The sequence below is a fragment of the Ornithorhynchus anatinus genome, chromosome 12 (genome assembly GCF_004115215.2).
Source record: "Ornithorhynchus anatinus isolate Pmale09 chromosome 12, mOrnAna1.pri.v4, whole genome shotgun sequence".
In the NCBI taxonomy this organism is placed as follows: Eukaryota; Metazoa; Chordata; class Mammalia; order Monotremata; family Ornithorhynchidae; genus Ornithorhynchus; species Ornithorhynchus anatinus.
In genome coordinates this window covers 49,847,595-49,871,563 of record NC_041739.1, presented here as the reverse complement: position 1 = coordinate 49,871,563, position 23,969 = coordinate 49,847,595, and the positions used below count along the sequence as shown (strand labels likewise).

Sequence of the window (23,969 nt, the reverse complement as noted above, 5' to 3'; positions counted from 1 at the left end):
TTTCAAACCCGAAACTCTCTTTCCTGGGAGGAAATATCGACGTCACCTCCGATTTTGATAGTTTCCCTTGACCTGCCGCACGCCTTGCTCTGTAAAATCATCCGCCATTCTGGGTCTTTTGAGGAAACAGAGGTGTTACGGGATTAGAAACAGCGTGGCCAACCTGGGCCTGGGAGTCTTAGGAACTAGGTTCTAATCCTGACAGTGCCACATGTCTGCTGTGTGATCTTGGGGAAGTCACTTCACTTCTCTGGGCCTCAGCGACCTCATCTGTAAAAGAGGATTAAGACTGTGAGCCCCACGTGGGACAGGGCCCGTGTCCAACCTGATTAGCCTGGATCCACCCCAGCGCTTAGAATAGTGCCTAGCACATAGAAAGCGCTAACAGAAGCCACAATAATTGTGGTTTTAGTATTATTACCACATGGACTGCATCCAACCTGATTATCTTATATCTACTCAGAGCTTACTACAGTGCCTGACACATAGTAAGCGTTTAACAAAGAGAAACAACATCTGTGCCAGATGGGGCGAAGGAGTTCTGATGCCGGGGTCCCTGTATGCAGGGTCTCCTCTCTGCCGTCGACAGGTAGCGTAATAATAATGATACTAATAATTGTGGTATTTGTTAAGCGGTTACTATGTGTCGGGCACTGTACTGGGCGCTGGGGTGGATACAAGCCAATCGGGTTGGGCACAGTCTCTGTCCCGTGTAGGGCTCACAGTCTCAATCTTCATTTTTCCAGATGAGGTCACTGAGGCCCAGAGAAGTGAAGCGACTTGCCCAAGGCCACACATTTTTTTAATCCCCATTTTTGCAGAGGAGATAACTGAGGCACAGAGAGGTTAAGTGATTTGCCCAAGGTCACACAGCAGACAAGTGGCGGAGCCGGGATTAGAACCCACGACCTCTGGCTCCCAAGCCCGGTTCTTTCCACTGAGCCCCGCTGCTTCTCTACAGAGCTTCTCTCTTCGTCCCCCGAAACGGAGCCCGCCCTTCTCGTCTGAGTGGACTTGGGGCAGCCAGGGCCGAGAGGCCCCCGGGCAACGTCGGCGCGGGGCGGAGCAACGTTCCGGGCCTCCTGCCGAACAGCCGGGGCCTTCGGGGAGACGCAGGGGCTGATCCGTCTTTTACCAGGTGTGAAGTTGACACAGAGGTGGAGGCAAATAGGGGAAATAATATTATTATAATAATAACAGTGGTATTTGTTAAGTGCTTACTATATGCTGAGCACTGTCCTAAACTCTGAAATAGATCCAGATCGATCAGGTCCCACGTGGGGCTCGCAGTCTAAGAAGGAGGAAGAACGGGCATCGAATGTCCATTTCACATATGAGGTAACTGAGGCTCAGAGGAATGAAGTGACTGCCCGAGGTCACACGGCAGGCAAATGGCAGAGCCGGGATTAGAACCCAGGCCCTCTGCCAGGCTCTTTCCACTAGGCCGTGCTGCTTCCCAAATGAGGGAAGTCCTCTCGGAGGAATAGTCTCTTGGAAAGCAACATGGCCTTGTGGAAAGGCCCCCGGCGAGAGAGTCAGAGAACGTGGGTTCAAATCCAGCCGCCACCACCGGTCTGCTGTGTGACCTTGGGTGAGACACTTCACTTCTGGGTTTGAGTTTCCTCATCTGAAAAACGGGGATCAAATCCTACTCCCTCCCGGTTAAACTGTGAGCCCCATGTGGGATACGGACTGTGACCGACCAGATTATCTTGCTTCCATCCCAGCGCTTAGAGCAGTGCTTGACACATAATAAGCGCTAACAGGTACCCTAATAATAATTATGTGATGTGTCCACAATGCTTTGCACAAAGTCAGCGCTCAGTAATTATGATTGAAAAAATGATAGAGTGATTTTAAGAGGGCCACATGTTAAGAATTTAACAACTACCTAGTGTACTTCTCAGAGCCTGTGAACTCCAGGCACCCGGACACTGCGATCTACTGGACTTTTCCTCCCAAGATCCAGTTTGTAACTGGCAAAAAAAAAGTATATAAATAATGTAAAATACTTACAGTTCTCCCCAGCGTTCAGTCGGAAAAGAAGAGGCAAGAAATGAAAAGAGAAAATGTACTTCAAACACCCGCCGTAGCGATCGCTCTGCGGCAAATTCTTTAGCACCTAATCAATCAGTCCTATTTATTGAACGCTTACCGAGAGCGGAGCACCGCATTGAGCGCTTGGGAGAGTACAGAGTAGCAAGTTCGCAGCGAAGGGACCGCCAGATTCAGACGGCCAGTTATAAATGGATTATTGTTTTCTGTCTCCTACCACCCAAAGCTAAAGGTGCTGTTGTTGAATGTCGGAGAGCAGGGATCACATCTCTCAACTCCCGACTGCTTAGTACGGTTCTCTGCCCACAGGGAACGCTCAGTAAATCCCACTGATGCAGGGATTTCGAGGAAGATCACCTGTTCTTAGTAGATTCTGCTTTGCTGAAAATAGGATCCGGGGGTCTGAGACCTAAAATCTTTGTAAGCATCTGTCCTTCTAAGGTTTCACGGGGCCATAAATGTTTTAAAACTTGCTTGACGGTGCTATTAAACTTTCATTGCTCCTTGCTGATTCAACTGAAGGGAGCCTGGGTAAGAACACGGAGAGAAATTTGATCCTCTCGTGAGTTCCGTGATTCAGAGTTAGGCCTTGGGCATTGCCAGCAGCGTGACTTAGTGGATAGGGCAGGGACCTGGGTTCCAATCCCACCTCCACTAAATGCCTCCTGTGTGACCCTGGGCAAGGTGTTTCACTTCTCTGGGCCTCAGTTCCCTCATCTGTAAAATGAGGATTAAGACCGTGAGCCCCATGTGGGACGGGACTGTGTCCAACGTGATTAATTTGTACCTACCCTAGCACTTAGAAAAGCGATTGGCAAATAGTAAGCGCTTAACGAGTACTATTATTATCTGGATGCATCCTGAATAATAGGGTGTCACCGGAAATTCTCGTACTTTCCAAGCGCTTAGTACAGTGCTCTGCACAGAGTAAGCACTGAATAAATACGATTGAGTGAATGATTGAATCAGCCTTGTCAATCAGTGATATTTACTGAGTGCTTATTCTGTGCACCGCACTGAGCCTGAGAGAGTACACGCGCTCCTCAGCCTCAAAGAGCTTATAAGCTTATGATATACCGATTTTCACTTGGTAAGGATTTGGTCAACACTGAAGTAAATTTGAATAGATAATTTTGGTGTTTGGCTCAGCATTATATGTGGAGAACGATGCTGTCCCCTGATTACTCGGTCAAAAAACTCGCCCAGATGAAAATTCAGGGGTCAGAATCGTTAACGCAATCGTCATCATCATCATCATCGTCAGCGGTATTTATTGAGCGCTTACCGTGTGCAGAGTTCCGTACTGAGCGCTTGGGAGAGTTGGTAACCACTTTCCCTGCCCACAACGAATAAAATGCAAAGGCAGTTTGCATTTATGGAAGCGTACAACACAACCGAGTTGGTAGACATGACCCCGGCCTCCCAAGGAGCTTATAATCTAGAGAAATATCGATCCCCATTTTACGGATGAGGCAACTGAGGCCCCGAGAGGTGAAGCGACTTTCCCAAGGTCACACGGCAGACGGGTGGCGGCGCTGGGATTAGAACCCAGGTCCTTCTGACTCCCAGGCCCGGGCTCCAGCCCCTAGGCCACGCTGCTTCCCTTATTAACGGGGACTCTCAACTCCAGAATCGGACTTCCCTCCCGTTGCACGTGACGTACCACGGAATTTTCGCCGGGGATCACGGAGGTTTAGGCTGTAAATCGGCTAATTCTGTTTTATTGTCCTCCCTCTAGCAGTCCGTACAGTGCCCGTGCTCCTAGTAAGCTCTCAAAAAATACCACCGATCGACTCAGGGACGAGGGAGGGAAATCGAACCAAAGGACTTGAGAGCGATTTCCGAGGCTCCGAACTGGGACTTGGCAGTGGCTTTAGGAGACGCTGCATTGGGGATCGCTTGTTGGGGGGGAAGAATTCCCTAGAGAGAAATGGACTTAATTTTCACTGACAGTTTCTCAGGGCCACGGATTCGGGGTCAAAGCTTGTCAGTACACAACAGTGAGTCGTTGCGTGTCAGAAGAGAAGGGGAAAAGGAAGAGAACGTTGTTTTAGAGGGATGTGGGTTTACTGCTACTCTTTAGTGGAAGGCATGGCCAGCCTCCGTAGTTATTTGTTGGTTTTTAAAATTTTTTTTCCTTTGGTTTCTGTTAAGCTTGCTATGTGGCCTGCATTTTTTTTAAGTGCAGGGGTTGGTTCAAGATAATGATAATTGTGGTATTTAAGCGCTTCCCATATGCCAGGCACTGTTCCACTTCCCTGGGGTGGATACAAGCGAATCAGGTTGGACGCAGTCAGTGTCCCACATGGGGCTCACAGCCTCAGTCCCCATTCTACAGATGAGGGGACTGAGACGCAGAGGAGTGAAGTGACTTACCTAAGGTCACACAGCAGACAAGAGGCACAGCCAGGATTAGATAATTAGGTTGGACTCAATTCCCGGCCCACGCGGCGGAGTCAGGGTCGGAGGAGGATTTAAACCGCGTTTTACAGATGAAGTAACTGAGGCACAGAGAAGTTAAGTGGCTTGCCCAAGGTCACACAGCAGACGAGTGGCAGAGTCGGGATTAGAACCCAGTTCCTCCAAACCCCAGGCCCATGTTTTTCCCTTGAGGCCATGCTGCTTTTCGTGCTTTTCACTTTGCGGGTGTTTATTTCGGTGCTCTTCATTCGGTCGTATTTGTTGAGCTCTTACTGGGTGCAGGACACTGTACTAAGCGCTTATCACATCGAGATAACACCACAGAGCTTCCCTTGACTTCACTTTTTTCCCTTTTCTCCTCCAGTATTATGACTCTGTTGTAGGGATTAATACTCAATTCAATTAAGCATTAGATAATGCCAGCTCTTTTGAGCATAGGTAATGACAGACTTTTGGTGTGTTAGCGCAAGGGGTTATTTGGCCTGTTAAGACTGGCAATTAAATAGTTATACGTGTGCACAAATGTGTAACTGAATGTCATTTATTATTGGTACATAATGCTTTCTATCACTCCTTTTGAAATATATTTATATTATCTTGGTCAGTTTTAAAGCTTGGACTCTATGACTACCTTAGGCATTGTTTCATACCAGACCCCGGCTTCATTCAGGGCCTTTTTCATTTCAAATTCAGAGGTGCCACCTGGGGCTGAGTGGAGTCAAAATAAGGGTACCTACATTGTTAAAAATAAGTTTTCCTAGTAGAATACCTAGTCTCTCAACTTGACAAGTAGTATGGCCCAGTGGAAAAAGCAGGGCCTGGGAGTCAGAGGACCTGGGTTGTAATTCTGGCTCCCGCTGTGTGGCCTGGGGCAAGTCACTTAACTTCAGTGTGCCCAGGTTCCCTCATCTGCGATGAAACCGGGATCAAATATCTATTCTCCTTCCCCCTTGCACGGGGAGCACTGTGTGGGACAGGGACTGGCTTAGTGGAAAGAGCCCGGGCTTGGGAGCCAGAGGATGTGGCTTCTAGTCCCGGCTCTGCCACTTGTCTGCTGTGTGACCTAGGGGAAGCCACTTAACTTCTCGGTGCCTCAGTTCTCTCATCTGTAAAAGGGGGATGGAGACTATGAGCTCCACGTGTGACAGGGACTGTGTCCAACCTGATTGGCTTGTATCCACCCCGGGACTTAGTACATAGTAAGCATTTAACAAATAGCATTATAGCACTTAGTGCTTGGCACATAGTAAGCGCTTAACAAATGCCATGATGATGATTATTATTATTATTACTAATAAACACCACCGTTATTCTTATTCTTGTTGCAGGTAAGTATCGCGGCTCCCTGCCTAGCTCGCAGATCTCTCTTAGGACTGGTTTTGCCGTTTTCCTATCTGCCGCACCATCCTGATGATCTTGAAGCATCTGGCTCAAGGTGCATTGCCAGGAGGGAAGGCCAGTCTACTGGGGGAGGGAAGAGAGGGGAGTGTGCTAGACAGCAGCCAGTGAGAGGAGCTGGGGGCGCTTTCACCCTTTAAAAGTCCCCCGCACCAAAGAACCCTGTGTAGTTGGGGTTTTTGTTGGCCTGGGTGTTAAGGAGCACCCGGGGTTACGATCTGTCAGCCCGGACACGTCCACAGACGTGCCCGGCTTGAAATGTGAAGCTCCGGCAGCGGGACGGGGACTGGGGCCTACCCGATTTGCTCGTATCCACCCCAGCGCTTCGAGCCGTGCCTGGCACATAATAGGCGCTTGCCAAATACCACGATTATGAAGTATCAGACATCCCTGGTGAACAGATTTCAGGTTCACACCGGGCTAGGTGGTGAGCTCCCGTCGGGCGGGGGTCATACCTGCTAGTGCTCGCCCTTGGATTTCGCCTTTGCACATGGATTTTTCTCCCTTCTTTCACCCCTCCCCAGCCCCTTAGCATTTACGGACATATTCGCAATTTAGTCCCGTTAACGTCTGTCTCCCCGTGTAGGCTGTAAGCTCGCTATGGGCGGGGAACCTGTCTACCGACTCTGTTCCTCAGCACAGTGTAAGCGCTCAATAAATACGATTGATCGTACCCTCCCCAGCACTTAATTCAGTCCTCTGCACGGAGTCGGCTGCAAGCTCATCGCTAAAATCTGTCCTCTCCTCTCCATCGAAACTGCTACCGCGAGAATACAATCCCTCGTCCTCTCCCGCCTGGATGACTGCGTCAGCCTCCTCTCTGACCTCCCTGCCTCCTGTCCCTCCCCACTCCAATCCAACCTTCACTCTGCTGCCCGGATTATTTTTCTACCGAAGCGTTTGAGTCACTTTTCCCCCCTCCTCAAGAACCTCCAGCGGTTGCCCATCCACTTCCACATCGGACGGGAACTCTTCCCCGTCGGCATTAAAGCCCTCAATCACCTCGCCCCCTCCTACCTCACCTCGCTACTCTCTTAGTTGGGAAAGGCCTCTTGGAGGAGATGTGATTTTAATAAGGTTTTGAAGGAGGGGAGAGCGTTGGTCTGAGGGAAATGGAGAGGGAGGATATTCCAGGCCGGAGGCGGGATGCGGGAGAGAGGTCGGCAGCGGGAAAGTCGAGATCGAGCTAAGGTGAATAGGTTGGCATTAGAGGAGCGAAATGAAGGGGCCGGGTTGTTTTAGGCAGTCAAAGCGGCAAGGTAATATTAATAATGATATTTTTTAAGCGCTTACTCTGTGCCAAGCCCGGTTCTAAGCGCTGGCATAGATACAAGGTTAATTAGGTTGTCCCACTTGGGGCTCACAGTCGTAATCCCCATTTTGCGGATGAGGGAACTGAGGCCCAGAGAAGTTAAGCGACTCGTCACACTGCTGACAAGCGGCGGATCCGGGATCAGAACCCACGACCTCTGACTCCCAAGCCCATGCTCTTGGAGGGGGCAAGGTGATTGAAGGAGTTTCTTTTTGAGCAGAGCAACCAGAGGGGAAACATGGATTGAGTGTTTTTGGAGAAAGTCATCTAGGTAGTGGAGGGAAGTATGGATTGGAGTGGGGAGAGACAGGAGGCAGGGAGGTCAGTGAGGAGGCTGATAGAGGAATCTGGGCAGGAGAGAAGTGTTTGGACTAATGTGGAAGCGGTCTGATTCAAGAGGGAAGAGTGGATTTTGGCGATGTCGTTAAGCGACGGGATTTGGTGACGGATGGAATACGTGGGTTGAATGAGAGAGATGAGTCAAGGATAACGCCCGGGTTACGGACTTGTGAGACAGGGAGGATGGTGGTGCTGTCTATAGTGACGGGAACGACAGGGTTTGGAAGATACGGAGAACTGTTTTGGAGATGTCATGACTGAGGTGTCAGCGGGACATCCAAGGAGAGATGCCCTGAAGGGAGAAGGAAGTGTGAGACTGCGGAGAGGGAAAGAGATCGGGGAATGTAGATTTGGGAATCGTCCGCATAGAGATGGTCGCTGAAGCCACGGGAGCGAACGAGTTCTCCAAGGGAACGGGTGTAGGAGGAGAATAGAAGGGGACCCAGAATTGAACCTCGAGGGGCTCCTACAGTTAGGGGATGGGAGGAGACGGAGAATGAGCGGCCAGAGAGATAAGAGGAGAACCGGGAGAGGACAGCGTCAGTGAAACCGAGGTTGGATAACGTCTCCAGGAGAAGGGGATGGTCCACAGCGTCGAAGGCAGCTGGGAGTTAGAGGAGGATGAGGATGGAGTAGAGGCCGTCGGATTTGGCAAGAAGATCATTTGTGACCTTTGAGAGGGCGGTTTCTGGGGATTGAAGGGGACGGAAGCCAGATTGGAGGGGGGCCAGGAGAGAACTGGAGGAGGCGAACTGGAAACGGCGGCCGTAGACGACTCGCTCAAGGAGTTTGGAGAGGAATGGTCGAAGGGAGGTGGGCCGATAACTGGCGGGAGCCGAGGGGTCAAGGGAGGGTGTTTTAAGGATGGGGAGACGTGAGGATGGTTGAAAGTAGTTGGTGAAAAAGCCATTAATTGAGCACTTAATGCATTCAGAACACTGTACTAAACAGTTGGAGGAGTACAACATGACAAGAGTCGGTAGACACGTGCCCTTCCGTTCTAGCTTTCAGGCCCTTCAGGGGCCAAAGGGGAGCGAGAGTGAGAGGAGATTGTAAACTCATTTGTGGGCGGAGAACTCTGTTGTATTGCACTCTCCCAAGTTCTTAGTCCAGGATGCTATACACAGTAAGTGCTCAGTACGCTTAGTACAGTAGGTGCTCAATAAACACGATTGAATGAATAAATTCATTGAGTCGTGTTTATTGAGCGCTTACTGTGTGCAGAGCACTGTACTAAGCGCTTGGAATGTACAATCTGGCAACAGAGACAATCCCTGCCCAACAACGGGCTCACAGTCCAAAAGCGGTGAGGCAGACAGCAAACAAAACAAGCAGACAGGCATCGATACCATCAAAATAGATAAATAGAATCATAGATATATGCACATTAATAAAATAAACAGAATCACAGAGGTTGCACCTCCTGCCTTACGGATCCTAGCTGCGGAAAATAATTTCCCCTCCCTCCGGTTTTGCAAAGAGAGCAAGGAGAATTTTTTAGGCCGTTCCATTTGGCTCATAATAATGTGTCTGTGGATCGATCACCCTCTTTTGTGATGCGGGAAGAAGCTGAAGTGATTTTTCCAAAGTGAAGTGAAGAGTTTTCCACAGATGTCAAGAATTTGTTTTTTTGGGCAGCCGAATTTGCATTTGAAAAATAAAATCAGAGCCACGGTTGACTTAATGCACAGAGAAGTATTGAATCTCCGCCTGAGTTTGTTGTTATCATTATTATTATTATTATTATTGATCCGCAGTACCTTTCCACTCGGCCAGCCAAGTCCTACAGGCTGGTGAGTGTGAGAGAATATTTTTGCTGGTTTTCTCTCCATGGTATTGAAATTAGGCTGTTCTTTTTACACACACCTTTCAGAGCCTTCAGGACTAGAGCCCAGAGGTTCTGACCCTGTGCTGTGAGAGCAGCCAGTCAATCATCATTCAGACAGTCACTCGTATTTATTGAGCCCTTACCGTGTGTAGAGCACTGTGCTAAGCGCTTGGGAGGGTACAGTCTAGCTATTCATTCAGTCATATTTCTTGAGCGCTCACTCTGTGCAGAGCACTGTTCCGAGCTCTTGGAAAGTACAATTCGGTAACAGATAGAGACAGTCCCCGCCCGACAATGGGACACATCCCCTGCCCACAACGAGTTTACGATCTAGAGGGGGAGACAGACATTTAATATAAATAAAGTGCTTGTGTGCAACACCCTGGAAGAAACACCAGGGAAAGAGTAGATATGGTGCCTGCACTGAAGGAGTTTACAGTCTAGCTGGGAAGACATTAAAATATAGGTAGGGGAAAGCAAAGGAGTATACGTTTTATACATTTTGATGAGATGTTTTAATGAGATAATAATGTTGGTATTTGTTAAGCGCTTACTATGTGCCGAGCACTGTTCTAAGCACTGGGGTAGACACAGGGGGAATCAGGTTGTCCCACGTGGGGCTCACAGTCTTAATCCCCATTTTACAGATGAGGTAACTGAGGCCCCGAGAAGTTAAATGACTTGCCCAAAGTCACACAGCTGACAAGTGGCTGAGCAGGGATTCAAACCCGTGACCTCTGACTCCAAAGCCCATGCTTTTTCCACTGAGCCACACTGCTTCTCTAAGATGAGATGTTCATCCCCTTGATTTTATTTATTGCTATTGTTTTTGTCTGTCCTCCCAGATTAGACTGTAAGCCCCTCAATTGGCAGGGAATGTCTCTATCTGTTGCCGAATTGTCCATTCCAAGCGCTCATTACAGTGCTCTGCACATAGTAAGCGCTCAATAGGTACTAATGAGTGAATGAATGAATTTGTTTGGAGAGGAAGGGTTGAGGGAGATGGGGCGATAACTGGAGGGAGCTGTGGGGTCAAGGGAGGGTTTTTTCAGGATAAGGGAGACTTGTGTTTGAAAGCAGTGGGAAAAATCATTTATTGAGCACTTACTGTATGCCTCAGTGGAAAGAGCACGGACCTGGGAGTCAGAAGGGTCTGGGTTCTAATGCTGGGGCCGCCACATGTCTGCCGTGTGACCTGGACAAGTCACTTCACTCCTCTGGGATTCAGTTACCACATCTCTAAAAAAGTACAATATAACAATATAACAGACACATTCCCTGACCACAGGGAGCTAACAGTCTAGAGGATTGATTGATTTCGCTCGATGGAGGGAGAATCCAAGCGGGGGGGCGGGGAGCAGAGGGAGCCGAACGGGGGAAGGAGTGCACGCAGTCCAGATTTGCGGAATTGGCACGAGGCCTAATGGGCGCGTTCCAAGCCAGGTTCCGCTGCTTCAGACTGACGATGAGGCTGGGGTTTGCGTTAGCCGTGGCAGTAATGGAGCTATTTAGCTTTTCAATTTCATGGTGCCTCGGTCGGTTGGGCTCTTAAAAAAAAATAGCTTCCAGGAAGAATACAGATATCCCGCAGAGTCGTTTGGATGCTGGCTTGAGAGTGCTCAGCTTGAAGTGTCTTCCTGAGAGCCTTTCTTCAAGGACAAGATTGTATTATTGGATATTTGGGACAGGGTCATATCAGCTAAGTGTGGCTTAGAGGATAGACTACGGGCCTGGGAGTCAGAAGGACCCGGGTTCTGATCCCGGCTCCGCCGCTTGTCTGCCGTGTGACCTTGGGTACGTCATTTCTCTTCTCTGGGCCTCAGTTCCCTCATCTCTAAAATGGGATTCAATACCTGTTCCCCCTCCTACTTAGATTGTTAGCCCTGAGTGGGAGCGGGAATGTGTCAGACAGGTCAGTCAGTGACATTTATTGAGCTCTCACTCTGTGCAGCTCGCTGTACTAAGAGCTTGGGAGAAGACAATTCAACAGAATTAGCAGATATGTTCCCTGTCCATAACGAGGTGAGATGATGAGGAGAGTTCTTGACCCGTAGCATTTAAAGAATACCACAGTTGTTATTAGCATTATTATTATTTTCAAGTTTAAAGTAATGAGTCTTCAAATACGAAAAAGTTCTGGTTGCCTCTCTTCTTTGTATTGCAAAATGCGTATAGAGGAATGAAAGATTTTAGACCATTATTCCAATAGAGCAGCCTAGAAGTGACATTGTAATGGAGGAAACAACTTGCCTCCAGAGAGGAGACAAGGGCTGTGTAATAATAGTAATGATGGTCAGATTTGCTAAGTGATTACTACACGTCAAGCACTGTACTAAGCGCTGGGGCAGATAAAAGATAATCAGGTCGGACACAGTCCCTGCCCGACGCGAGGATCCCGGTCTAAGTAAGAAGGAAAATCTAGGTATTGAATCTCTGCTTTATAGATGAAGAAGTTCCAGAGAACTTCTCTGTGCCTCAGTGACCTCATCTGTAAAATGGGGATGAAGACTGTGCACCTGATAACCTTGTAGCTTCCCCGGCACTTAGAACAGTGCTTGGCACATAGTAAGCGCTCAACAAATGCCGTCTTCATCACGTGCCAACTACCGGACTTATTACTAAGGGCTGGGAGAGCTAGGATACAAGCCGACTGGATGAAAGCAACGGCCTGGTAACCAGAGGACCTGGGTTCTAATCCTGGCTCTGCCACTTGCTTGCTGTGTGACCCGGGGCAGCTCACTTAACTTCCCTGGGCCTCAGTTTCCTCAACTGTAGAATGGGGGTTCAGTACGTATTCTCCCAACTCCTCGATTGTGAGCCCCATGTGGGACAGGCACTGCGTCTCTCCTGATGAACTTGTAGCTTACCCCAAAATTTAGACTAGTGCTTGATGCAAAACACTTAACGAATTCCACTGAAGAAGAAGAATAAAAATAAATAAGCCATTTGGACAATATCCCTGCTCCACATGGGACTCGCAGTCTAAGGAGTATCTCAGGTACAGAAATTGAAGAAAAGCCCTGAGTTTGGGGGTGTTTTAAAACCTTGAGCCCCGAGGAGCAAAGGGTGAAATAGGCTTGTGCCAAAGCACGCTCGATGTTGGAAAGGAATGTGACTGTTTATTGTTGTATTGTACTCTCCCAAGCGCTTAGTACGGTGCTCTGCACACAGTAAGTGCTCAATAAAAATGAATGAATGAATAAGAGATGCAGCAATGTGGCCTAATAGATCCAGGGCCTGGAGGGGACTTAGGAGGGTAGGAGAAAAAGTCCACCTTTTCCGTGTGGCCAGCGTGAAATGGTTGACATTTTGGGCCTTCCGGAATTGGGAAAACTCCAGAAGCAGAAGCAGGGGAGAAGGGAAGGAATCCTGGAAACTAAGGCCTCTGGTAACCCATCCCTACAGGCACACACTCCCCTACACAGAGCAGCGTGGCCTAGGGGAAGGAGTCAGAGGCCTTGGGTTCTAATCCCGGCTCCGCCTAAACCACTTAAAAAAAAAAAAAACCTAAACCACCAAAAAAAAAAAAAAAAAATGATGTACTTGCCCAAACTCACATAGGTGATAGGCGATAAGTAGAGCCGGGATTAGAACCCATGTCCTCTGACTCCCAAGCCCGTGGTCTTTCCCCTAAACCACGCTATGCCGAGCAAATCCCACTGTTATATAGCTGTGCCTCCGGAAAGGAGAGCCTAGTCCAGTGCTGTGCACTCAGTAAGTGCTTAATGAATGTCAGTGATTGACTGAGAAGGGGAATGAGGAGGAGAGGAGGGTCTAGGTGGATTGGGGAAATGAAAGTTCAGTCGTCCCCCTCCTCCCCCTGAAGACGGGTTGGGGGGGAAGGGGGGTGTGGACGCTAGAGGAACACAGCCAATGCAGTGCTGCAGATTGCCATGACAACGCTCTTTGCCGTCCCTCTCTTTCAGATACAGAGACGAGCGAAAAGCTCCAAGAAAGCGGGATCCTTCAAGTCTTTGCCACCACGTTGATGCCCCAGCTGCCCTGCACAGCCAAAGTAGCCAACATCATAGCAGAAGTAGCCAAAAACGGTGAGGTTTTGCCTCCAGGTCTTCCCTGCCAGAATTGCTTCCATTTCCGCAGCCCTCTGGGCAGCGGGTTCCACTGTTTCACGCTTATCTCGGCTTTCCTTTGGTAGATGAGGCTTTTGTGTGTGTGGTTTCTTCTCCTCCCCGCTTGGGCCTGCTCAGAATACTCCCCCTTGTCACTTTGGTCACTTTCTCCCCATGAAACGGTGTCAACCGGCCACGCTGGACTTTGGGGACATTCGCTCCTGCCGGGAAGGAATCTCTTTGGATCTCCGGCGGGTCACGCTGGATGGAGTGGAAGCTCTTATTCAGTCGTATTTATTGAGCGCTTACTGTGTGCAGAGCACTGTACTAAGTGCTTGGAATGTACAATTCGGCAACAGATAGAGACGATCCCTGCCCAACAACGGGGCTCACAATCTAAAAGGGGGAGACAGACAGCAAAATATAGGCATGAAGCAGTTCGGCGCAGTGGTTAGAGCAAGGACCTCGGAGTCAGAAGGTCATGGGTGCTAATCCCAGCTCTGGCACATGTCTGTTGTGTGACCTTAGGCAAGTCACTTCACTTCTCTGGGCCTCAGTTACCTCATCTGTAAAATGGGAAATGACACTAGGAGCCCCATGTGGGACAGGGATGTGTCCAACCCGACTGGCTTGTATCCACCCCAGCGCTTAGTACAGTGCCTGGAACACAGTAAGCGATTAACAAGTACCACAATTATTACTATTAATTATTATTATCCCATCTCAATCCTGTGAGCCCCATCTTAAGCCTGGGAGCCCCATGTGGGGCAGGGTCTGTGTGCAGCCTGATGAGTTTATCTGCCTCGGCGTTTAGAACAGTGCTTGGCACGTAGTAAGCACTCAACAGATACCATCATCGTCATCCTGCCGGCCCCACTTCTTTCCTCTGCCTCTGCTGGGGAAAAAAACGTAATTAAAAAAGTTGTCTTTGTGAAGAGCTTACTACGTGCTGAGCGTTCTACTATGCGCCGGCGTAGATACGGGTTAATCAGGTTTGAAACGGCCCCGTTCCCCACGAGACCACCTTCCCCAGACTGTAAGCTCGTAATGGGGGGGAACGTGTCCACTAATTCTGCTGTATTGTACTCTACCAAACGCTTAGTACAGAGCTCTGCACCTAGTAAGCACTCAATAAGTACCATTGATTACTTGAAGCTCAAAGCCAATAGAGGCGGGAGCGCAGATATTTGATCCCCGTTTTACAGATGAGGACGTTGAGGCTCACTGGGATAATTGCGCAGTGCATCCTATGTGCCAAGCACTGTGCTGAGCCTCTGCGCTGAACAAATACCACAGTGATGATAGTGATTGTTACCGTAGCTTTTTGATGATTCTGTAATCTGTTTTCCCATTAGAGAAGGTAAAGGAAAGAGTTCTCTGATCCTTCATCGTCACTTAATGGTGATGGAGTCGGTTTTTTAAAAATTATTTTTCCTTTAGTTGGTCTGGTGAGTTCTTTACGTTTCCATTTCACTTCCAGGATCAAAGAGCCAGGACCGCCAACTCTGCCGTCTCTTCATTTGTAATCTGTTTCTCCCAAAGCACCCTTGATCCTTACTCGGGATGGGAAATCAAGCGTGACGAAAGTCGATTAAGGTCCTCCAGGTTTCCGCCCGTCTCTCCCGCTCCCCAGATGTCCCCCGTCCCCCCTCTGCTTCGGGTTCTAGGAAGACCTGTGGTAGCCGGAAAACGCGGCTGATGTCCCGGTGTCGGCTGGGCTTCCCGGAACTCTTGGTGGAGTGGGAACTGGGGAGATGAGAAAGGGAGTGGAAGCAGCGGGGCTTAGTGGAAAAAGCTCGGGCTTGGGAGTCAGAGGTCGAGGGGTCTAATCCCGGCCCCGCCACTTTGGGCAAAAGTCACTTCACTTCTCTGTGCCTCGGTTCCCTCGTCTGTAAAATGGGGATTAAGACTGCGAGCCCCACTTGGGATAACCTGATTACCTCGTATCAACCCCGGCGCTTAGAACAGTGTTTTGCACGTAGTAAGCGCTTAAGAAATACCGTAATTATTAATATATTCTTGGTGGGGGCACTATGTCACCCCCGGAAGCGGGAACCAGTCGAAGTGGGCGTTTGTGAAAGGCGTAGGTAGTAAACCCTCCTTTTAACCACAGCCCCCCGTCCATATCTGTAATTCATTTATTTCTATCGATGTCCGTCTTCCCCACCGTAAACTCGTCGAGGGCAGGGGGTGTGTCCGTTCTGTTATTCTTCCCTACGCTCCTAAGCGCTCAGTCCAGCTCTCCGCCCGCGGTAGGCGCGCAGTATATACGTCGCCCGACCTTGACCGCCCTCTCTCACGGTTGGCAGAATTCATGCGGATCCCTTGCGTGGACGCTGGCCTGATCCCGCCGCTGGTGCAGCTGTTGAACTGCAAGAACCAGGAAGTGCTGCTTCAAACGGGCCGGGCCTTGGGGAACATCTGCTACGACAGCCGTAAGTGTGGCTCCTTCCTGCCTCGGCAGCCGGAGGGCTTGGGGCTTGCCGGGAGGGCGGGGCGGGGGCAAGGAGGATGCAGCCGGGATGAACCGGCCCCGCTCGCTCGGTGTCGTGTTGGCCCTCTTCAGGCGCGAGAAAAGTGAACCCGAAGCGATTCCCCCGCCGCCTCGTCCCCCGCGTCCCACCCACAGCTCAGCCTCCGGCACGGTGCCGGTCGGATCCCGGGGGATGGAGGCGGGAGGGGTTTTGGTTCCGTCGCCGCCCCCTCCCCCGGCAGCCCCGCTGGGGCCTCGGGCCTGGGGGCGGAGAACGAAGCGGACCCACCCTAGGCCCGGGCTGGCCACACCACCGCTCTAAGATCCTTAGATGTTTCCGGGAGGCCACGACCCAGGCTCTCCACCGTGGGACGGTCCCCTCCCACGCCCCCTGACCTCTGACCCCGGATAGGGTCCGGAGGCCCCTCCCGGCCCTGCGTCGATAGGCGGCATCCTACATTCCCTTGTTTCTCCACCGCTCGACCGCCATCGTCAGCGTCGCCGAACCGGGACCCTTTCGGTCGGTCGTCCAGCCCGCAGGCTGACAGGTCGTCTTCGTTCATTCAGTAGTATTTATTGAGCGCTTACTTTGTGCACAGCACTGTACGAAGCGCTTGGATCTTTGAAAGTGGCCCAGCCTCAGGGTTCGGTTTGGCCCTCGACGTTGGCAATGGTCCTATTCGGGTTCCCCCGGCCCCTCTCCCTTCCGACGTGGTCACCACCCCCTCTCTGGGCTTCCCCGTCTCGTCGGCTGAAAGCAACACCAATCTCTTCCTACCCCCAGGATCCCTTAGCTTTCTCCCGTGATTCCAGTTTTCCTTGAAATCCTGAGTCACAGGGAGTAGCGATCATTTAGATTTGCCCGTTGACTTGGGTCGGGAAGACTCTGGCTTTCCCTGAGGCTCGTCTCCCCCTGGAAATTTTTATTTTTTAACGCCCCGAGGGATGGCCCGTGGACTGAGTGGGGCGGCTGGGGTTCACAGAGAGCTCCTTCGCCGGGTTGAAAATGGAGAGGTTGCTAAGATGGAGGCCGTGAGCCCGCTGCCCCATGGGGTTCGTGTTCCCGATGAGCGGTCCGCGATGTAAGCGTGGAGGAAGCGGGCTGGATGTTGGCCCGACTCCGAGGTCAGTTCCCTCTACGGGCGCACGGGTCTCCGTGGATTTCTCCCCCGGTTGACCAACCGTTCCGAATCGTCTCAAGATCCCCCCCAGGGATCGGGGAAGCTTCCATTTCAGGTCGACGTTGCTGCTTCAGGAACACCCCATGCCATTTTGTCTTTCTTCCTCACGGGACCAGCACGGAGAAGCCCCGTCCAGCTTTGTGCCGGAAACGCTTTACTCCCTCATTTAGGCTTCCGGTCGGGCGTCGGAGCCGCCGAAGATTCTTTCCAGAGTGGGAGCGCCCGAAGAGGGGAAGCGTGTGCTTTTGGGGTTCGATCACGAGGCGATAAGCCTTCCTTGAGGGTTCCAGTCGTGGGTCTGTTGGCTCTGAGGGGAGTAGCGAACCTCGCTACCTTCGGTGCCGAGTCGTTTCTTCGACTCCCTGTCGAGAGAGGGGGGCGGACGCCGAGAAGGGTTTCAGTCTCGTCCTTTCGTTCCGGGGCCAGGTTTATCCGGCGTCGAGGTTTTCCGAACGGTTTGATGTTCTCTCCCCGAGCTACGTTCACCGCGCTTTGTCTGCCGGGCGAACGTTGCTGCGTTTTTATGGCTCGCCTCAAGCTCTTTCCGGGTTTTCTAAGGAGAGCAATGAAACGAGGGTAATAAATGACGAGTGGATGAAAATAGCTTCTCTGATTAAATGGGACTCCATTCCTGAAGGGTGGAGCTATTTTTAGCCGGCATCGTGCCGGTTCTGTTTTGCCGCGTGGATCAGAGCCCGCGGGGGTTGCCGCTAAGCTTGCGGAGGCTGATTTTGAATTTTCAGGTAGTAAACGGTTTCACCCAGCGTTCCAATCCCGGTTCAAATTCTCAGGGAAGCTCCTCTCGCTTGTAACTTTGGAAAAGAGGCCTCCCCTGACTAAACCCCACTTTCCTCTTTTCCGACTCCCTTCGGCATCCCCTGGACTTGTTCCCTTTAATCACGCCCCACAGCACGTATGTCCGTATCTGTAATTTATTCATATTAATTTCTGTCTCCCCTGCTAGACTGTAAGCTCGCTGCAGGCAGGGAATATGTCTGTTTATTGTTCTGTTGTACTCTCTCAAGTGCTTAGCACAGTGCTCTGCACACAGCGCTCAATAAATACTACGGAACGGAGCTTTCAGGCCTCCAAAATGTCCAGCGAGATCTCAGCACTTCCCTTTCCATTTCCTCCTTCTAACTAGACTGTCAATTCCCTCTCGTTCCAACTTCCTCTAGACTGTGAGGTCACCGTGGGCAGGGAATGTGCGTGTCATATAAAAACCTTGTATTCTCCCAAGCACTTAATACAGTGCTGTGCACACGGTAAGTGCTCAGTAAATGTGATTGACTAATGCCCCGACCTATGTGTCGGGGTTGGGGGTAAGTGCGGCCCCCGTTACCCCCTCCTAAATCTCTGAGGTGGCTACTGCAGCTCCCCCAGCCTCCTCCACCCTACTTTCATTCATTCAGTCCTACTGATTAAGCACTTACTATGTGCAGAGCACTGTACTAGGCCCTTGTGCTGGGTGCGATCAGTCTGCTCTGCTCTGGAGCCAAAGGCTGGGGAAGTCCAAACCCCCCTTCCCCCCCCCGCCACTTTGCCTTGAGTGGGCAGAATTTCTAACCACAATCAATTCTGAGGTGACCGCGTTGCGTGTGCCAGGTTCCCGTTCATCCCTTCCTCCTCCTGGGAGGAGCGGAGGACTCTGGGAGCAGAAAGCGTCCCTGCCGACGAATCCTCCCCCGAAGCCCGTCCCGAGGGTCAGCTTGTCGCCCCTGCCCGTGCCCAACAACAACCCAGCCCCACATCTCACTCCTCTGGTGCCACTAACCTTCTCACTGTACCTCCATCTTGCCTGTTTCACCTCCGACCCCAGCCCACGTCCTTCCTCTGGCCCGGAACGCCCTCCCTCCTCAAATCCTACAGACAGTGACACTCTGCCCCTCCCCCCCGCCCCCAAAGCCTTACTGAAGACCCATCTCTTCCAAGAGGCCTTCCGTGACTGAGCCCCCCTTTCCTCTTCTCCCACTCCCTTCTGCGTCACCCGGACTTACTCCCTTTATTCATCCCCCTCCCAGCCCCACACCACTTACGTCCAGATCTGTCATTTTATTTCTTTATATTGATGTCTGTCTCCCCCGCGCCAGACTGTAAAGCCCCTTGTGGGCAGGGAATGTCACCGTTACGGTCGTGATATACTTTCCCAAGCGCTTAATCCAGTGCTCTGCGCACAGTAAGGGCTCAAGAAATTCAATAGAATGAATGAATGAACTTTTCTAGATTGACCTTGCCCTCTCCAGGTGGCCTCAGGCCAGGCCCTTTTCCCATCCCAGCTCAACTCCTGCTTCACCCTCTTCATTCAAGAGTATTTATTGAGCGCTTACCGTGTGCAAAGCACTGTACTGAGCGCTTGGGAGAGAACACTGTAACAATAACCAGACACATTCCCTGCCCACCCTACTCTCCCTGCCTCCAGCTGCTCTCCTCTCTCAAGTCCGTACTTCACTCTAATGGATAGAGCACGGGCCTGGGAGACAGAAGGTCATGGGTTCTAATCCCGGCTCTGCCATTTGTCTGCTGCGTGACCTTGGGCACTTCACTTCATTTCTCTTTGCCTCCGTTACCTCATCCGGAAAATCTGGAAAATAATGCCATCGTTATTATTACTCTGCTGCCTGGATGCCTTTCCCAAAACGGAGTTGTCGGCACATCTCGAGGCCTAGTGGGAAGAGCACAGAGAAGTGACACGCCCAGGGTCGTACAGCAGGGCCGGGATTTAAATGCAAGTCCTCTGACCCCCAGACCTGTGCTCTTTCCATTAGGCCACACTGCTTCTAGTGGACATCTATGAAGGAAGTCAGATTTAAGGGACGGGGACATTTCGGATTCTAGACAGATCTATGCCCATTTTAAGACTTCCTGGCCCTCTAATTCTCACACCAGAACAGCAGCCTGGATATGCTTCCCGAGAGGACCAGAGGGAACTTTGGAGACGAATGAGGGTTTTTTTGGTGTGTTTTTTTTAGCCTCCCACTTTGTCTTGCATGTATAGATGAACGAGTCAAGCCAGGACAAGTTTTTCATTTAAAAAAGCATGTGCTTCCTTTTCATTCCTTTCCTTTGCTCCCAGAAAACCTTCAACGCAGGCAGAGTTATGGTTTTATCTGTCGAAAAGACTCCGAATAGAATTCCGGCAAAGGTAATAGGCCTACCCTTGTACCCTTTGCCGTAGCCCAAAATACTCATGTCATACGCTTCATGATTCTCGGACCAGAAAGTAGGACAGAAAGAAGAACGTAAAATTGGAACGGAAGAGTCAGAGAGGCTTTGGGGAAGTAGCGATACAGGGAAGCAGCGTGGCCTACTGGAAAGAGCACAGCCCTGGGGGTCAGGGACCTAGGTTCTAATCCCGGCTCTGCCGCTCGTCTGCCGTGTGGCCTTGGGCAGATCACTTCCCATCTGTGTACCTCAGTCTCCTCATCTGTAAAATGGGGGTTAAGTACCTGTTCTCCGTCCAACTTAGACTGTGAGCCCCATGTGGGGCAAAGATTGCTTAACTGGAATCTACCCTAACGCTTAGTACACTTCTTGGCACGTAGTAAGTGCTGAACAAATACCACAGCCAATATTTTTATTATCGGGAGAGCGGGGGCAGAACTCAAAAATGGCAGGAAGGCAAGCTGTAGCCCAGTCGGCGATCATGTGAAAGAACTTGGAAATTCCATACTTTTACGCCTCGGATCTTCCTGGTTTGCCTCAGGTGGTGACAGGAGGAGCCATTTTGAGCAAGCCCCATTTGCTGCATTTAAATGGGACAACTCAGAGGAGGAATTACTTGAGGAGGGCATTTGGACTTTACATGTCTGAGTTTAGTACAAGAGAATAAATGTCCCCAGCGAGATATGTGTTACTTTTATTTAATGGCATTTGTTCAGCACTTATTTTGCTTGCTTGATTGCTAGGCATTGTACTAAGCGCTGTGGGATACATACAGACCAGTCAAGTTGGAAACAGTCCGTTCTCCACCTGGGACTCTCAGTCTTAATCCCCGTTGTACAGATGAAGGAACTGAGGCTCAGAGGAGTGACGTGACTTGCCCGAGATCAGACAACTGGTGGAGCTGGGATTAGAACCCAGGTCCTTCTGGCCTCCAGGCCCGGGCACGATCGCCTAGACCACGATGCTTCTCAGAAAGTTCCCCGGGTGCCCCTCTGCCCGTCACGCAGGGGCGCCCGGAAGCCATTCATCTTTCAGGCTACCCCTCTCCCCCGTCTCTTTCCCCTCCCCGAGTCTTCTCCTCTAAAATACCAGCTCCTTGAAGGGTATAGGGACTGCAGTTTGGTCTGTCTGCTGCGATCGTCTGCCAGCTTTCCACGGGGATGCTGCAGTTTTCCTGCGTCCTTGAAGGGCTATCACAATCCCCCTCACCTAGAGGTACCCAAGAATCCGGTATCAGCATCCCTCACAGCACCTGTGTAGGGAGAGAGACACACACACACACACACACGTTCTTTCTTCTCTCTTCCTCTCTATCTTTCGCCTCCCCCTTCCTTTCTTTCTTCCGCTGTCTCCCCCTCCCCCTCCGTCTCTCTCCCTCTCCATTCATTCATTCGATGGTATTTATTAAGCGCTTACTGTGTGCAGAGCACTGTTCGAAGTGCTTGGAATGTACAGTTCGGCAACAGACAGAGACAATCCCTGCCCAACGATGGGCTCACAGTCTACACGGGGGAGACAGACAGCAAAACCAAACCAGTAGTCAGGCAAGTAGGCAACAAGTAGTCCAGCGCTCTCCCTCTCCATCTCCCTTCCTCTCCCCCCTCCTTTCTCTCTCACTTTCTCTGTTCTTCTTTATGGTATCATTTAAGTGCCTACTACGTGCCAGGCACTCTACTAACTGCTGGAGTAGATGAAAGCTAATTCATTCTTCCAGTCGTATTTATTGAGCCCTTACTGGGTGCAGAACACTGTACTGAGCACTCGGGAGAGTACAATACAACGATAAGCAGGCGCATTCCCTGCCCCCAGTGAGGTTACAGTCTAGAGGGCTAATCAGATCGGATACAGTCCACGTCCCATATGGGGCTCACAGTTTTCACCTCCGTTTTGCACATGAGATCAGTGAGGCACAGAGGAAGTCACTACTTAGGCTGTGAATGAGGGACCTGATTATCTTGTATCTACCCCAGCGCTTAGTACAGCGCTTAACAGATATCATCATCATCATCATCATTATACTGAGAGCTTCCAAGTTTAGAGGGCTGATAGGGCTGCTTGAATTTACAATAGGAGGCACAGTCCCTGCCGTCACGGGGCGTACGTTCGAGTGGTGACCGTGATCTCTTTTCTCCAGCCCTCTCGAATTCCTCCAGTTGGCAGGTCAGGAGCACTGATCCCTGGAACACAAGGGCTTTTGAGGCCAAATCCCACGCCGTTCCCCGGAAGGGAACCAATAATCCGGGAACGCAGAGAAAGGTCCAGACCGAAAGCCGGGAGAGCAAAGAGGAGAAAGTCAAAGGGGAAGCAGGGAATCAGGCAGTGTCTCCTGAGCGTTCTCCAAGATCCAGTGAGGATGGGGACCAAATAAGTGACGGGGACCAGGGCAGAGTGATCTAATCCCAACCCCGCCACTAGTCTGCTGTGTGACCAGGGTACGTCACTTCACTTCCCTGGGCTTCAGTTCCCTCATCTGTAAAATGGGGATTAAGACTGCGAGCCCCATGTGGGACAGGGACTGTGTCCAACCTGATTAGCTTGGATCTACCCCTGTGCTTAGTACAGTGCCTGGCACTCATTCAGATTTAGGTATCATCCACATAGAGGTGGTAGTTAAAGGCATGTGAGTGAATGAACGCCTTTTCCGAGAGAGTGGGCGTAGATGGAACAGCATGGGAAGCAGCATGGCGTACTGGTTAGAGAAAGGGCCTGGGAGTCAGAAGGTCATGGGTTCTGATCCCGGCTCCACCATTTGTCTGTTGCATCACCTTGGGCAAATCACTTCACTTCTCTGGACCTCAGTTACCTCATCTGTAAAGCAGGGTTTGAGACTGTGAGCCCTATGTGGGACAGGGACGTGTCCAACCTGATTTGCTTATATAAGCGACCACACCGCTTAGTACCCAATCTGGTACACAGTAAGATGCTTAAGAAATACCACAATTATTATTATGGAGAATAGAAGGCGACCCGAAACTGAACTTTGAGGGAACCCCCACCCCCAGTTAGGGGGTGGGAGGCAGAGGAGGAGCCCGCCAAAGAGACTGAGAAGGGGCGGCCAGAGAGAGAAGAAGGAGAAGCAGGAGAGGACGGTGTCGGTGAAATGGATTTCCCGAGATGACCACTAGCCCAGGATCCAGGGCCAGTTAACTTTCCCACCACTGGTGCCCCTTTATGCCCCACCTGGGACACACTCACCTCTCAGACACCGACACCAGCCTCCCTTCCCTCTTCCCCGCAAATGCCTGTTTTCTCTGTCCCTTACACTGTGAGCCCTGGGGACTGTGACCGACCGACCCCAGCGCTCAGTACAGTGCTTGACCCGTAGAAGGTGCTTTACAAATACCAGTTATAATCGTTATTATCTTGAAGGTTCATGGGCCCCCTCTGTCCCGGCTCCATCTGGGGAGGCAGCGTGGCCCAGGGGCAAGACCCCAGGCTCGGGAGTCGGTGGTGGTGGGTTCTGATCCCGCTCTGCCACTTGCCAGCTGCGTGACTTTGGGCAAGATGCTTCACTTCTCTGAGCCTCATTTCCCTCCTCTGTAAAACGGGGGTGAAGACTGTGAGCCCCACGTGGGACAACCTGATGATCTCGGATCTACCCCAGCGCTTAGAACTGCGTGGCTCATAGTAAGCGCCTAACAAATACCATCATTATCATTATTACAGCTCTACGGAGTGGGTAGACACAGCCCCCAGTGACTTAAACCGGGAGCCCCATGCGGGACAGTCC

At 51.0% G+C, this 23,969-nt stretch overlaps 1 protein-coding gene across 3 annotated transcripts in view; it reads left to right on the top strand.

Moving 5' to 3' along the window:
- RAP1GDS1 (Rap1 GTPase-GDP dissociation stimulator 1) overlaps positions 1-23,969 on the top strand; it is an 89,639-nt gene that overhangs the window by 29,309 nt on the left and 36,361 nt on the right. For all 3 annotated transcript variants that reach the window (XM_029077010.2, XM_029077009.2, XM_029077011.2), the window contains exons 3-4: positions 13,280-13,402; positions 15,733-15,858. In XM_029077010.2, the coding sequence (XP_028932843.1) occupies positions 13,280-13,402; positions 15,733-15,858 (249 nt within the window). The remainder of the gene's footprint in view (positions 1-13,279; positions 13,403-15,732; positions 15,859-23,969) is intronic.